Raw genomic sequence first — 15,996 nt, 5'->3', positions numbered from 1 at the left:
TGGTTTTTTGCTATTGTGGCAGAGTCTGGTTCGATAATAATCACGAACTTTTTTTTTTCCAAGGTGGTGGGGCCCATTGATGATTAAACTTAAACATAAAAACAGTCGAACCCCATTATCTCATCCTATTCGATTTCTTTTCAACCAAAGCTTTCAAACCCAGATCTTCATCAATCTCTCCAAATCATAATTATTAACCGAAGCTTAGCGATGTGGGATTCTCCACCTCCAGAAATCCTAACTTTTGTTCTCATACGGTTACCAATAAAATCCATCATAACTTGCACCTCCGTTTCCAAAACATGGAAATCCATCATCCAAAACCCTTCCTTCATCTCCACCCATCTCCACCACTCCAAAAACAAGCACCCCCTCCTTCTCTTCAGGCTCCCTCCAAGTGAACACAGGGTTAGTGATAAAGAACTCTACGCATTGTATTGTGACAACAACAACAACAACAACAACAACAACCCAGATTTATATGAACACACCAGGTTTGACTTCCCTCTCAGCGGGACGTTCCGTGTGGTGGGTACCTGTAACGGCTTGGTCTGCTTTACCATGAAATTCACTGACAGGTTCTTTTTCTGGAACCCTCTTGTTAGAAAGCTTGTGAATCTTCCTACACCCAGTGTTGGCCTCCGAACACTTCGTTTTTACAACCCCTCTATTGGGTTTGGATTTGATCCCAAAACTAATGACTATAAGGTGGTGAGGATTGTGAGTGCTAGCGAGAGTGAAAGCTCTAAGGTACCCAAGGTTGAGGTTTACTCGCTCGCCACTGCTCAATGGAGAGTGGTTCCTGCAGTGCCTCCCACAGGTACTGCGTTTGCAGACAGATGTGATCCACATGCTTTTGTCAATGGGGCTTTGCATTGTGTTGCCAGTAAAAGCAATATTGACAACGAAATTCTGAATTTTATATTGGTGTTCGATTTGGGGGACGAGGTATTCCGCGAGATAGCAATGCCAAAACCTTTGGATAATCCTGAGAATTTGGTGGGTGTGTCTGTTTCAGCTTATAGGAATTCCCTTGCCTTAATTCAATGGGGGGTTTCTATTCGTTGTGTCGATATATGGGTGATGAAATGGTACGCCGTTGCATCCTCTTGGACCAAAATGTTTTCAACTTTGGCTGATCAAGGAGGCTTCTTACCAAGGCCAATAGGTTTTAAGAAGACTGGTGAGGCTTTATTGGAAATGCATAAAGGACAGTTCGTCTCACGAGACCTTGAGACCCAACAGATTAAAGATCTTAGGACTATTGGAGATAAATTTACTTTTGTTGATTCTTATGTTGAGAGTCTAGTTTTGCTCAACAAACCCAACTGTGCATTTGCATACTGAGTAAAAAGAAAGAGGAACAACAGGCAAGATGCATTTCATGCTTATTTTTATCGTTTTCCATCTTGTTATTCATATATACTTGGCATTGATTATAAGTTAGATATAAATATATATGGTACAGTTCTATAAATTCCTGCAGTTGCTGTTTCAACTTATTTGGAATACATCCTAAAAAATGAAAATGAGAATCACTGTTGTATTTGGGGATAAATTTGGGATCATATATACTGAACTCAAGATTTATATATGATTGGGAACTTCTTGTAGTTTGAGGGTGAAATTTGTTAAAAAAGGTTTTCAATTGCTGATGGTAGCTTCTTTTCTACATTTACATATCTGATGTTTCTTTTACTCTTCATTTTATTTTTCCTAACCTTCTTTTATTTTTTTATTGAAAAATCGGAGAAATGATATGTGAACTGTGTTTCAGAGTTTTATATGTTGTTGCCACCATTTTGTGGAAGTCACTTTCTAATGTTTGTTACTTTGTTATCATTATAAGTTCTTTTTTTGTTCTTTCTTTGAAGAGCACTAATATAATTTTCAGCTTCCTTTCCTTTAGTTTCCATTTTGAGTGTGTTGGCTGATGCATGGAGTTACCATTTTGTTCCTACGTATTCTGTTGATTTTTTTTTTTTTTTGGGGTAGCCTTTATCCAAACTTTGTGTTCTGTCCATAATTATTCTTTTTGGAGCTTTTTTCTAATGTATGTATCGAGCAAGAGAATTCTATTTCTACTTTGCTGTCTTTGTGTACCTTGCATTTTTCCCCTATTTTTAGCTGTTGGCCTTACTTTCACTTTTAAAGTTCTGTCTCTTCTATCATCATTACTCAACTTTGGTTTCTTTCACTGTTCACTATATTATTTTTATACATAAACTAGGAATGGACTCGACTTATTATGAGGTTTTGTTGCTTAGAGGAATCAGCTCCAGATCTTGAAAGAAATTGTTGCAGTTATTCTAATATCCTTCATAAAGTTAGTAAGACTAAGCATTACATATAGGATCTCATACTAATTATCACAGGAAATATGTGTCTATTTGCATTTAATGTTTCTGAAGTTGTAGACACATTTAGTTGAACATTACATGTTTGAACCAGAGTCACAGTTAAGCTCCAAATCACAATGTTACCTAATCTTGTGGCTGGCCAAGACCAATCTTCTCCTTGGATGATGCAAAAGCCTTTACATGTCGAGGTATTGAAAAGATCACATTCCCCTCAAGGACCATAACTTTGCAATCATGCCTTCCACAGTTTTTCCCTTTCTCATTTTTTGTTACATGGAATATTCTAGTTGTCGATGAGGCAGTACTTATAACTTATATTCTCAATTGAATATAACTAGAAATGGGATGCATCATTCTGAGAACCCCCCCACCACCACCCCCCCCAAAAAAAAAAGAAAAATAATAGAGGTTAAGTGTTCGCTTTTGTGTGTGTATTTGTCTTCAACTTACAACATTTGGTTACTAATGTTTCTATAAATCATGCCTTCCACTGTTTTTCCCTTTCTCATTCTTTGTTATATGGATTATTTTAGTATGGTATTTTTTTTTTTTTTTTGATAAGAAGTTTTATAGTTGTTTATGAGGCAGTGCATACAGCTTATATTCTCAATTTTATTAGAAATGGGATTGTTCTTGATCTATGCTTCGTTTTGGTTCCCACTCCCCCCCCCCCCCCCCCCCAAAAAAAAAAAAAAAGTAATAATGGATTTAAGTGTTTGTATTTGTTTTTGACTTACAAAATTTGGTTACTAACATTTCTATAAATATGTATAAGCACTCAATGAGTTTGATAATTCTTCTTCTATGCAAGCATACAAGAGGTTTTGCCTCATTATTTGGAGGGTAAATTATTGAAGTTCATAGGTAGTTAGCACCTTTTTAGCCTTGTGTTTTTTCGTAAATGAAAAATGTGGATGGACAGCACAATCCTAGGTTCATTAGAGTGACTTCTCATTGCAGCAATAAGATTTGTTACAATTTCTGAATATTGCCTGTCATGTATTTTTCTTGTTTTGGAGGCTAGTAACTTTTGCATCTAGTTTCTTTTACTTTCCCCCCCTTGGACGACACCCCCCCCCCCCCCCCCCCCCCCCGGGGCGGAATTTAGGTTGCTTCTCTACTGTATCACTTTTCTTAGCATGGGAAGCCTTTCCTCATTCCTCTCATCCCACTGGTTAAGGTGGAACTCAAAACAGAATCCCAATACAACTCCTAAATTATTTTAATAAGCCTGAACATTATTTCATCCTATAATGTGCTAATGTTCTTAGTTTGTTCTTTAGGTCAAAGTTACCATTTAGAGGAAGGTTAAAGATTTCTCTTAAACAATTTAAGAAAGCCTTAATGTTATGAATGAAAAAAAAATACACAAGTGATCAATTGTTGAGCAAGGAATAATGCCCTCCGCATTAGACACTTTGAACACTCACTGATGTACTTTTTTTTTTCTTTTCCAGATATCCTTAACTAAGAGCTAGAGATGTATTCTAGAGAGTATGTAGAGGGATGATACAAACCTTGACTCAATAATAGAATTGTTGGTTGGCTTTGGCTTTACATTGAATTGTTTTGGTTGTAAATAACGGTTGATTTCATAGTGTATTTGTGTTCTTTATTTTACCTGGAATTGTGTGATATTCTACTTTTATTTTCTTTTGGAATGCTGTATTTTCTCTGTACAATTGCCCTTTGTTAATCAGCAAGATATTTTCTTATTATATTATTGCTGGCATGGGAATCTGCTTGGCTCATTTCTCACTCCCCCATCCCCCCAGTGCACATGTTCATGTGGTAAATGCTTTGGAGTATTTCTTATGCTGTACATTCTTGAAAACCTCAAATATTGTTGTAGGTTTTTTCTATATAGTGATTACAATAATTAATGTTATTTTGTCTACTTCTAGTATTAAATCACAAACAAAAAAAGCCTTACCGTTTTTAAAACTTTTTTGCAGATCCTTTGTGCAATCATGGTGGTGATGAGCAAATAATGGACTTAACTCATCAAGAGAAAGATTCGACAAGCCTTTTTTATGGTATTTAGTTTGCATTAGTTTATCATGTCAAAAGGGATTGTAGTTGTTATAATGTGCTTACGCTTAATGAAGTATGTTAAACTCCTTTCTTATTTTAGTATTTCTAGGTGATTTGCAGTTTGGTTTCATTGTTTGTATATGAACTTTTATGTGAACTTTGCAAATGTTTTACTCTAAATTTAATTATTATTACCATTTTACGTAAACTTTTCAAAAGTTTTATTCTAAATCTTTATCTTTCTCCATCTACCATACATTTCCCTAGTAGGCCACCATGTGTAGTGGCTTTGATTTGAGCTTGTGGGGTGTTGGTGGTTACTTTGTGGCTCCTCTCTGTTGGGTCACTGATTCACTGTAGCAATGGCGTTTTGGGCTATTGTTATTTTCTTTTGTGCAAATGGAGCCACCATTGTCGTGTATGGTTTGGCAAGGTGTGGGCCGCTGTGTATGGTTACGTCGGATTGGTGGTTTGGACCATTGGTCCTAGGCTCCTAGCGATTCGGCTTTGGGGGTGGGCTTTGTGAGTGAACTTCAATGGGTTTGGAACAATGATGGTCGCGTGTGACTCATTTGGGCTTCAGGTTGTCATGTATGTTGATGTTCCAGCTAACTTGAGAAAAGAAAAAATTATATAGATAAAGAAATTAAAAAAAGGGGGAGAAAAAAAAAAATTAGATGTGGAATCCATCTAGTTTAAATCAAAGAGGAGAGAATCCATAATTTTGGAATTCTCATTGTGACTCCAAAAATAGAGAAATATAAAATACATTTCACGAAATTTAATAGAAAATTGCCAAGCACACAAGAAATTTGCACCAATACATTTCATTATCCAAAAAGCTATGAAATGTAGACATTTTAAGCAATCTCTAGATTGTTATTTCTGGAAATCGAACGACATAAAATAAGGATTGATTCAAGTTAAATTCAAATAAAGTTCTTAAGTTGAATTCAAATAATATCATGTAGCTAATTAGGGGATTAGGATTGCATTTCATTTCAAGTCCTATTTAAATTTAATCAGGATTTGATTTCTATTTGTTAAGATTAGATTATGATGAAGTGTGGATTCTAGTTAAGCTCAACTGATAAAGTTTCTAATAGTTGAACAAGAAATTTGGTATTTATATATGTACATAAAAGACACTAGCCTCATCACACGCGTTCATTTAAAATATATTTTACTCATTTATCACGGTGGCACAATCTGGTTCATTAAATATATATATATTTTTTGAAATCATATTCATTTCCTTTTAAGTTCTTTCCAAAGTGGTGTAGCCCAATGATTAAACTTAAAACCCTTTTTTTATTTTTTGGTTTTTCATCTTTTCGACTTCCCTTCAAAGTTCAAACTCAGATCTTCAATCTCTAATAATTCTCTCTAAACAAAATCCTCAAGCCGCTTCTGAATCCAATTTACATACTGAGGCGATGTGGGACTCTTTACCTGTTGACATCCTACCCCTTGTTCTCATACGCCTACCTGTAAAATCCATAATAACTTGCACCTCCGTCTACAACATACCAAGGGGTATGTTCATTCACTGCTCCATATTTTACACATGACAACATACCAAGGATAATAGGTTTTAAGAAGAGTGGTGAGGTTATATTGGGAATTCCAGGAGGACAGCTTGTCTCGCAAGACTTTGAGACTCAAGAGATTAAAGATCTTAGGATTATCGGATATGGACATACTTTTGTTGATCGTTACGATGAGAGTCTGGTTTTGCTTGACCAACCCAGCCATACAATTGCTTACTAAGGAAAAAGAAAGAGGAACAACAGGCAAGATGAATTTCATGCTTATTAGTTGTTATGGTTTTCCATTTTGTTCTTGATATATACTAGGCATTGATTATTAGTTAGATGTGAATATATATGACATTGTTCTATAAATAAGAAATGCTATATCTACAATATTTTACAATAACTTGTCACTTAAGATTTATTGTAAAATTGTTGTGAATGTAACACTTCTGATAAATTTTATTGCTGATTAATAGAAAGATCACTATGATCTTGCAGAGAAATTTAGAGAATAAAATATAAAATGTAAACAATGAGCTTCATAACAATTCTGAGAGAGCACACCCTTTGTATTACATCCACTAATCAAACATGATTAAAAGCTGATGCACGAGTAAATTCTACACATCTGACAGACTAACAAACTTTTAACAAATCTCTAAGTTACTAATTAACAACTAACTAATAAGAAACATGTGCTATATAACCATATGCTAACAACTTAACTTCCTCTCTAATAGCACCTACAATTAACCAATATATTACAGAGAATTACATAGTGATAGCTCTGTCACTCTTGCATTGATTACCTTAATTGAGGGGATTTATGTTTCAATTTTGTAAAAAAATAAAAAATCGAATGCATTCTGACTAAAAAATGAAATTGAGAATCATTGTTGTATTGGGATATATGCGTGCAGCAAATGTTCAACTTATATCAAATCCAAAAAAATTGGGTCATATACACTGAAATCAAGTATCATATATTCATATATGACTGGGAAATTTGTGTAATTAGGGGGTGAAATTTATGGTCGCATACTCTTCATTTTATTTTTCCTAACCTTCTTTTGTTTTTTGAATCAGAGAAATGACATGTTGACTGTCTTACAGATTTTCATATGTTGTTGCCACCATTTTGTGGAATTCACTTTCTTTGTTATCATTATAAGTTCGGTTTTTGAAGAGCACAGAGAACTTATATAATTCTCAGCTCTTTTTTCCGTTTGTTTCCATTTTGAGTGTGTTGATTGATGCATGAAGTTACCATTTTGTTCCTATAGTTCCACATATTCCGTTGATTTTTTTTTTTTAAAATTTTCTGTAGCCTTTATTCAAGCTTTATATATATTTTTTCAATGTATGTACACAGCAAGAGAATTCTATTTCCTCTTTGCTGTCGTTGTGCAGCTTACTTTTTCCCCCCTGTTTTCATCAACTAGCCTTCCTTTCACTTTTAAAGTTTTGTTTCTTATATCATCATAACTCAACTTTGGTTTCTTTCACTGTTCACTATATTATTTCTATAGGTAAACTAAGAATAGACTAGACTTCATATGAGGTTTCATTGCTCTGGTTTAATATTTTCAGAGGAATCAGCTTTAGATATCTTGAAAGAAACTATTGTAGTCATTTTAATATGCCTTCATAAAGTTGGTAAGAGGAAGCATGCGATAGAAGATCTCATGCCAATTCATCACAGGCAATCTGTGTGTAATTGCATTTCATGTTTCTGTACTTGTGGACCCTCTAACTTTCCAGGTTTCTAAATCACTGTGTTCATGATTAGTGTTTAGTTGAACATTGCATGTGAACCACAGTCACAGATAAATAAATCACAGTGTTACCTAAACTTGTGGTTGGCTAAGACCAATCTTCTCCCTGAATGATGCAAAAACCTTTGCATTTTGCAATATGGTTCCTTAAGATGCCATCTATCATGTGTTTTAAAAAATGCCTTCCACTGTTAATCCCTATCTCCTTCTTTGTTATGTATTTTTTTAGTTTTCTAGTCATTGATGAGGCAGTGCTTACAACTTATATTCTCAATTTAATATTATTAGAAATGGGGTTGGTTTTGATGATTTGATCCCCCCCCCCCCCCCCCCCCCCCCCACAAAGAACGAAAGAAAAGAAATGGATGTAAGTGTTCACTTTGTTAGTGTGAATTTGTCTTACAACATTTGGATACCAATGTTTCTATAAATATGTACAAGTACAAAATGAATTTGATAACTTTTCTGCTATGCAAGCATATAAGAGGTTTTGCCCTCATTGTAGATCACTGATGGAAATATTCCCTTATTTGGAAGACTAGTTTATTGACCTTCATAGGTAGTTAGCATCTTCTTAGCCTTTTTATTTTTTTATAATCGAAATATGCTAATGGAAAATGCAATCCTTGGTTCGTAAGAGTGACTTCTCATTGTAGCAATTAGATGTTACAATTTGTTATTGTTGCTTGTCATATATTTTTCAGTTTTTGGAGGATGCTAACTTTTGCATCTAGTTTCTTTTACTTTCCCCCATTTAGGTTGTTTCTCTACCATATAACTTTTCCTAGTTTAGATAACAGTACTACAGTGGCTGTAGGCCTGGGAAGCATTTCCTTATTGACATCCCTCTCATCTTAAATTAGCTTGAACAAGGAAGAACTCAAAACAAAATCCCATCATAACTCCCAAAATAATTTACCAAAAAGCTAAGCTGTCAACTTTTCTTTGTAATTTATAAGGCAAAATTATTTATAAAAAAAAAAAATAATAATTAAGGCTAAAAATAATTCCATCTTCTAATGTGCTGATATTCTTAGTTTATTCTAGAACATTGTGTTCTCTCTTTATAATTGCCTTTTGTTGAGTAGTTATCTATATTTTCTTATTTATAATTGCTAGCATAGGAATCTGCTTGGCTGATTTACCTTGGTCCCCCATCCTCCTTGGTGCACATGTTTTTGTGGAAAAGACTTAAAAGAGTATTTCTTAATTTGTAAATGTTGAAGAACCTCAAACAGTGTTGTAGGTTTTTTCTATACGGTGATGAACACTAATTAGTGTTATTTTATCTACTTCTTGTATCACAAACAATAATGCACTTACAGTTCTTAATTTCTTGTAGGACCTTGTGCAATCATGGATTCATGGTGCTGATGAGCTGCAAGTGACAGACATAACAAAAGATAGATTCAACAATGCTAGTAGCTCTTTGGTGGTGTTCAGTTTCTTAGTATTGGCTTTAGTCTATTTTGTCAAAATGGATTGTAGTTGGTATAACCTTTGCTCAATGAATTATGTTAAAACTTCTTTGTGTCTACACCATTCTTATGTTAGTAGTTCTGAATGATTTGCAATTTGGTTCAATGTTTGTGTATAAATTTTCTCTTGCTCATCTCTCTCTCTCTCCATCTACTCTTGCCTATCTCCAGTTGGCCACCGTGTGTAGTGGCTTTGATTTGAGCTTGTGGGGTGTTGGTGGTTACTCAATGGCTTCTCTCTCTTGGGTCATCGTAGCTGAGAATTATATAAGGTCTCTGTGGTTACTCAATGATGATTGTGGTGGGTGACTGATTTGGTGGGGATTTGAGCTTCAGGTTGCCGCGAACCGTACAGCAACTTGCAACGCATGTGCGTTTTTGGCTGGTTGTGAACTTGGTTGAAAAAAGAAAACATTATAAAGAAAGAAATTGACAAAAAGAAAAATAGAGAGTCTTTGGAGTAGTTTGGACTATAACTTAAAAAAAATATTAGAATGCAAAATGAGATCCTTAATTTGGTGATTCTCATTTTGACTCAAAAAAACATTAATGGGAAATACAAAATATATTTCAAAATTAAAAAATTTTTCCAAACACACAAGAAATTTGCAAAAATATAGTCCATAAGCTATGAAATATAAAGATGTCAAAAATACATTGTACATTCCTATCCATCTGGTAAAGTTTCTTGATTTAAAAAGTTTTTAAAATATTTTTTTGTAACGTCGTTTCTTTTAAGAGCATTTACATTTGATATGTTAAAAAATTTAGCATTTAACATTCCAAAAAAATCATTTTATTTATTTTAACATGCCACTTAATAATACACTCTACATCTCATACTCTATTATTTTACCATTCAATTTAAATATTATTTATTTATTATGTCTTTATGCATATAGAAGAGATAGAAAATTGAATATAAAACAAACTTTTATTTTTATGTTTTATGTTTAGCTTAAGCTAAAAAATTTAGCTATAGCACACTAGATGTTGACGTTTTATTTTGGTATTTGGACTATTTTAGCATACCCAATGTTAATGATCTACAACTTTGTTGCCAAAATCCCCTCTATAACTATAATCATCCATAAATGATAAAACGACCCATGAATATGATCGAACCTTGTCGTCAGCAAACCAACTACAGTCGTTTACCGTAAAAATAACCAAAAACTGTCCCTCAAAACGAATTATCCTATATTAATGTCTCTGTCTTTCTCTCTCTCTCTCTCTATCCTATTGTTGTAGCAACTAGCAAAGTCCAACAATGGAGCTGTGTCTCAGTAGCACTACAACTACAAGGGTCCTTAGCTTGAACCCATCTCGACCCTCTCACAATTCTCTCAGAAACCCACTTCTCCATTTCAACTATACTCACAAACCCTTCACTTTTCTCAAGCTTCCCTCTCCTTCCCGCCAATTCCACCTCCTTCAACTTCAATTACCTCCAAACCCCTCTCGCTTCACCGCTTCAGCCTCTTCTTCAGTCGCTACTGGCAATGAAAAAGATCAGCTTCCAGCAGATATTGAGGTCAAGGAGACTCAAGAACCCAATTGCAGCGTGAGTTTTTTTTTTTTTAGTTACTTCATTGTCTCTCATATTTTCCCAGATAATCGGTGGTTGTTTTTCTTTGTATAATTATAATTTCTTTAAGTTTTACTTGGTTTTGTTTAATTGGGTCTTTATTGTTTTCTCTGATGAGCTAAAAACGCTAGGCCTCTCTCTTTTGTTTGAGTTTTTCCTTTTTAAGCACTTACAATTTCCAAGTATATTAGTAGTTATTTAATTCAACCGGGTTCGTCTTTTTTTTTTTTTTTTTTTTTTTTTTTCAAACGCTTCATTTTGTTTTTTTGGTCTTTCAATTACTTTTGAGAACTACATTTTTGCATTTGTGTAATTGAGAAAGTTGAAATTAGTAAAAATCTGTATTAATATGTATCTCTCTTTGTGCAGGTTAGGTTAAGTGTACAAGTTCCACCAGCTGTATGCGATGACTGCTACAGTAGGGTCTTAAATGAGTTCATGAAGCAAGCCAAGGTGCTCTTGGGAAGATACATGTTTTAGCCTGTGGAACAAGGATGTGGTTATATGTTCTAATACTGGTTTTTTGTGTACTTAGGTCCCTGGATTTCGCCCGGGAAAGGAAGTTCCCGAGAGTATTCTTATAAGTTATGTCGGGAAGAAAAATGTCCAAAAGGCTACTGTTGAATCTATCTTGAAAAGGACACTTCCACATGCCATGTCCTCAGTATGTGGAAAGTAACATCCGGTTACTCTTTTTTTTTTTTTTTTTAATTTATTTTAGGGTAATAGTTTTCACTTAACCTTTAATTTTCTTTGGGTTCACTTCAGTTCATTATGTTTATATTGATATAGATGCTTGCATTGATACTGGAATTTGCAAATTCTCATTTGTTGTTTCAAGTTCTGTATAATAGGAGTTGAGGGGATCCATTTAAAATAGATATATTAGATGGTCCATGATCTGTAACTTATTTACAACAGTTTCAAAATTTCTATAAAAAAAATACGCAGCACATTTTGTATTCTACATTCCTCATCCCCTGAAAGAAAACGATTTATCACTTACAAAAGCCTATGAAAGTTGTATCAGCTTTCAAAACCAGAAATCCCTTTTGACTGTGTATTACCTTTCCAATAAGGACTTGAACTGAGCCTTATTCTACAAGAAAGAGTTTACATCTTTGCAGCATTTATTCCACAACTAGTTTTGATTATGTAGATTATTGGAGCCAAAGATACTTACCTTGGATCATTTTCTTTTTCTTTATTTTTCTAATTGGTAAGTTACACATGCACCAGGTGGGTTTTCAACCCACGACCTCGTAATTCTTGTGGAAGGAAGAATGCCATTCAAGGCAGAGCTCATTGGTACTACATTGATCATTTTCTTAGGCATGTTAATTGAACTCTTGATTTTCTTTTACTTTATAGGTGACAGGAAGGGCTTTGAGAGATTCAGTCCGCATTGTAACCAAATTTTCTGAAATGGAGCAGACGTATTCTTCTCTCAACTCTCTTAGGTTTGTCGTGTATACATCTTTTAAGCTACATTTCATTTGCATGCTCTTACCATTTTCTTTCATTGTATCTTAGAAGGAGGGGCATGCACACGCACACACATATATTGAGGAGAATGATAGAAGTAAACAGTGAATGACTCAGCATGCAATTTCATGGATCATGATTGCTAATTGACTTTTGCTATAGATATGATGTCATTGTTGATGTAGCACCTCAAGTCAAATGGATTCCTGAGAATGGGTACAAGAACTTGAAGATTGTTGTTGAAATAGACAGTGACATAGATGCTAGCAGAGCTTCTGAACAAGAACTGAGACGCCGTCACAAGTCACTTGGTTCAATGAGGATTGTAACTGATAGAGGACTACAGGTAACTCAAGTTAAAGTTACTCTAGTCTCATAAGCATATAACTTGTTGCTTTTTGCCCTTAGTTTCATTTTTATAACCATATTAATTAACAGCTTCATGGCTAATTTGGTTTAAAAGAAATTAACTACTCCTACATCCTGTCAAAAGATGAATGAAAAAATGTTTAGCCAGCATCAATTGTCCAAATTTCCCCGTGTAGTAATCATGTTGTAATTGTTAAATTGCAGTTCTTGATGCCATAGAAAGAAATTCATGATTTAATCTTTTATCCTTTGAGCATAATTCTTTTTCCCTGTTGGGGGACTTCTTTTCATATGAGTTATGTAAATTGTAAAAACTTGAACCTTCCACTTATCAAAAAAAAAAAAAAAAATTGAACCTTCCACAGATTGGTGATGTTGCAGTCCTTGATATATCAGCAACAACAGTTGATCAAGATGAGTCGAATGTTCAAAAGATTCCTTCTGCAGAGAGTAAAGGTCTGCCAGTATGCACTGAAGATTACACTTCTGTTAGTTTCTCATTTGTAAAAGCATCTTGAGCATTTCCTCCCTCAACTCTATGTTCTACCTGCAGGTTTTCATTTTGATACAGAAGATGGTGACAAAGTACTTCCTGGTTTCCTAGATTCAATTATAGGAATTAAACGAGGTGAAACAAAGTCATTTCAACTTGTATTCCCTGAATCATGGAAACAAGAAAATCTTTGTGGTGTTCATGCACAATTTACTGTGAGTATCATTTAAAAAAATTCCAATTATAAAATAAAGACACACATATACATGAATGATGAAACGATATTGCAGTTCTTTAGTTCTTTTTAGCCTTTCAGTCTGTTAAAAAATTTGTTAATTGTTTTCTGTAGTAATCTATATATGCTCATTGTACTGAGCTTAGCAAAATGTGAAATTTTTTATATATTCTTTTTTAGGTTGAATGCAAAGAACTGTTTTACAGAGACTTACCTGAGTTGGATGACTCTCTTGCTGAGAAGCTGATTACTGGGTGCACCACTCTGAACCAGGTAACCCTTGTGCACTTACACTTTTTTTATATTGGTAATTACTCACGAACTCAGTGGGTCTTAAACCAACAAATTATCCTTCACTTTGTTCTTACAAGGATAGAAGATGTAATTTTAGCTAGAGCTCATTGGAACCCTTGTGCACTCATATATACTCTTAATTCCCCCCCCCCAAAATTTAAATATCCTATCCAATTATCTCTAAAATATAACATTTTATGTTGTTCAAATCTTCAGGTCAAGGAATCATTGTTTCAGAGATGTCTAGAAGTGGAGCAAACAGCAAGAGAACAAGCAACAGATAATGTGATTCTAGACCAGCTTCAAAAGGTGAGTCTTCAAAAAAAGCATCTTTGAAATTGAATTCATTTGTGGTTTCTGATCGGTTCTTGCTTTCTGAACATTGTCTGTACATGGCTTTGTATTATCGAAATGCATAAACAAAACAGAATTTTGTGTGTTTTAACTGTTTTTGGCCTATGTTGCAAGAACTTTTTAGGAAAATTTCTCTTTCTAACATTTGTTTACTAATTAAGAAAATGAATAGAGAGAGAGAGAGAGAAACCTTATAGGATGATTTTCTTGTGAGTAGGCTCATTAATGTTATCCAAATGATCTATCTTTTAATGGATCCACAGTCCATACATGATATAGAAACTAAAGAATTATCATGTGAGAAAGATAATGTACCAATCATTAGACTTTATTTTATTATTATGATCCTCTCTTTTGACAGCATGTCAGGACATATTTTGATGGGACCCATGTTGTGGCCCTGTCTATTGACAACTTGAATTGATAATAATTAAATCTATCACTCAGTTCATCCTGGTATAAGAATATGATTAATAAATCATGAATTTATTTTTGAACCATATCCCTATTTATTTATAATTATGAATTTTCTTTTTTACATATTTGTGTGTGTGTTTTTAGATGGTAGAGGCTGATATTCCTCAATCCTTGTTTGAAGAACAAGGTAGGCAGTTTTATGGAGCCAAACTTCTACAGATACAGGTTGGTACTTGCATCAATATCTATTACTAGGGTTCCAAAAATCTACCTTCATATGCATGTTTTGGTTTCAACTCTCTCATTTTCTCAGTTCTGTGTATTGGTACTTATTCTAGTATTATCGTGGCACAGGCAAATATGAAACTGAATGAACAACAATTGGCTTCTCTGTCAAGCCCAAAGGCAGTTAATGAGTATCTTGAAAACCAGAAGGACAACATATTGAATGTAATAAAACAGAATCTTGCAGTTGGAGATATATATAAACGTGAAAATTTGCAGGTATACATCTACAATAGAAGATAATTTTTCTTTCAACTTCTGTGAATGTATGACAACAAAACAGCAATTAAGTCTCAAAATTTTGGGTTCGACATCTTTTGTGAATTTATGTTATCTTTCTGCTCATGACTTTGATTCTTCCTATTGTGTTGCATGGATTAACCAGACTGTAGGAAGAAGGGTCTGTGGGGCTCCAATTGATCTTATCAGAATCATCTTTTTCTTTTTCCTTAGAATAAATTTTACTTGCAGGTTAAAAGAGAAGCATCACTTGCTTTATTGAAAATACATTGCTTTTTACAACTATGTGAATATCTTAATTGCTTGTTTTGCAGTTTTCAACTGATGAGCTTGTGAAAGAGGTTGAGAACTCTATTGTTGAATTTAAACGTCAAAAACAAGAATACGATGAGGAGAGGGTGAGGGAACAGGTACTATTACTACTTTCCTTTTGGCTAAACCTTTTTTATAAGCCAATGCTGTTATCGTTAAAGCCTTCACAAAGGCCTGTCTAGGGATTCCCCAACAGGTCAAAGGACAACATATAACAATTAGTTTACAACAATACTATTGGAGCAAAGAATAGAGTTGAAGTACTCCTATTAGCATTGATCTGCACTGTGCTTCTGTGTTTTTGATATTTCTGTAAAATTGGTCTTCATTTTTTTTCCTTTTTCTTTTCTGGCTTATATATAACCTTTGGCCCTAATGCTGGGTAGGAGAATTTTAAGGACTATTAACAATGAACAAATTTTCCCTCTGAAATTGTGTAGGTACAGGAGATACTAGAGGGAGCAAAGGTGCTTGAATGGTTGAGAGAACATGCAGAGATTCAGTATATAACCAGATGAGAGAGAGAGAGAACAGGACAATTATTTTACAAAGTATATTCAAGATTGCTAGAAAGTGTCAGTTCTGTGAATTTTGTAATGAACACATACATAAAAAGATAACTATGTCGAGTTTTGGACGCTCCACAACATTCAAAATTTTAAACTGATCGTATGCATATCATCATTTTTTGTTAGATTCTTTCACCAAAATGTTAATCTTGTTACCCATCAATCAAAGAATT

General features: G+C 34.1%; 2 protein-coding genes across 2 annotated transcripts; both read left to right on the top strand.

Annotated features, from left to right (window-relative positions):
* The first annotated feature begins 114 nt into the window (after positions 1-114).
* On the top strand, positions 115-4,602 carry LOC126694971 (F-box/kelch-repeat protein At3g23880-like). The gene is made up of 2 exons (XM_050391538.1): positions 115-1,370; positions 4,316-4,602. Exon 1 carries the CDS (start codon positions 211-213, stop codon positions 1,345-1,347), a length of 1,137 nt encoding a protein of 378 aa, XP_050247495.1. The 5' UTR covers positions 115-210; the 3' UTR covers positions 1,348-1,370; positions 4,316-4,602.
* A 5,801-nt stretch (positions 4,603-10,403) lies between these two features.
* On the top strand, positions 10,404-15,948 carry LOC126694970 (trigger factor-like protein TIG, Chloroplastic). Its single transcript, XM_050391537.1, has 13 exons — positions 10,404-10,746; positions 11,140-11,223; positions 11,306-11,434; positions 12,142-12,230; positions 12,418-12,601; positions 12,990-13,080; positions 13,178-13,332; positions 13,533-13,625; positions 13,863-13,955; positions 14,562-14,642; positions 14,772-14,921; positions 15,257-15,352; positions 15,695-15,948. The coding sequence occupies exons 1-13, from the start codon at positions 10,453-10,455 to the stop codon at positions 15,770-15,772; spliced, it is 1,617 nt and encodes a 538-aa protein (XP_050247494.1). The 5' UTR covers positions 10,404-10,452; the 3' UTR covers positions 15,773-15,948.
* The last annotated feature ends 48 nt before the right edge of the window (positions 15,949-15,996 follow it).

Source organism: Quercus robur, chromosome 8 (genome assembly GCF_932294415.1).
Source record: "Quercus robur chromosome 8, dhQueRobu3.1, whole genome shotgun sequence".
Classification (NCBI taxonomy): Eukaryota; Viridiplantae; Streptophyta; class Magnoliopsida; order Fagales; family Fagaceae; genus Quercus; species Quercus robur.
This window is presented reverse-complemented; position numbering and strand designations above follow the sequence as displayed.

What these genes read in the sequence shown, in the direction of transcription:
- LOC126694970 (XM_050391537.1), top strand. Translation starts at nt 10,453, where the DNA reads ATGGAGCTGTGTCTCAGTAGCACTACAACTACAAGGGTCCTTAGCTTG. An exon ending in AGTTCATGAAGCAAGCCAAG is followed by an intron (nt 11,224 to 11,305) that starts GTGCTCTTGGGA and finishes TTGTGTACTTAG; the next exon opens with GTCCCTGGATTTCGCCCGGG. An exon ending in TTCCACATGCCATGTCCTCA is followed by an intron (nt 11,435 to 12,141) that starts GTATGTGGAAAG and finishes TTTACTTTATAG; the next exon opens with GTGACAGGAAGGGCTTTGAG.
- LOC126694971 (XM_050391538.1), top strand. Translation starts at nt 211, where the DNA reads ATGTGGGATTCTCCACCTCCAGAAATCCTAACTTTTGTTCTCATACGG.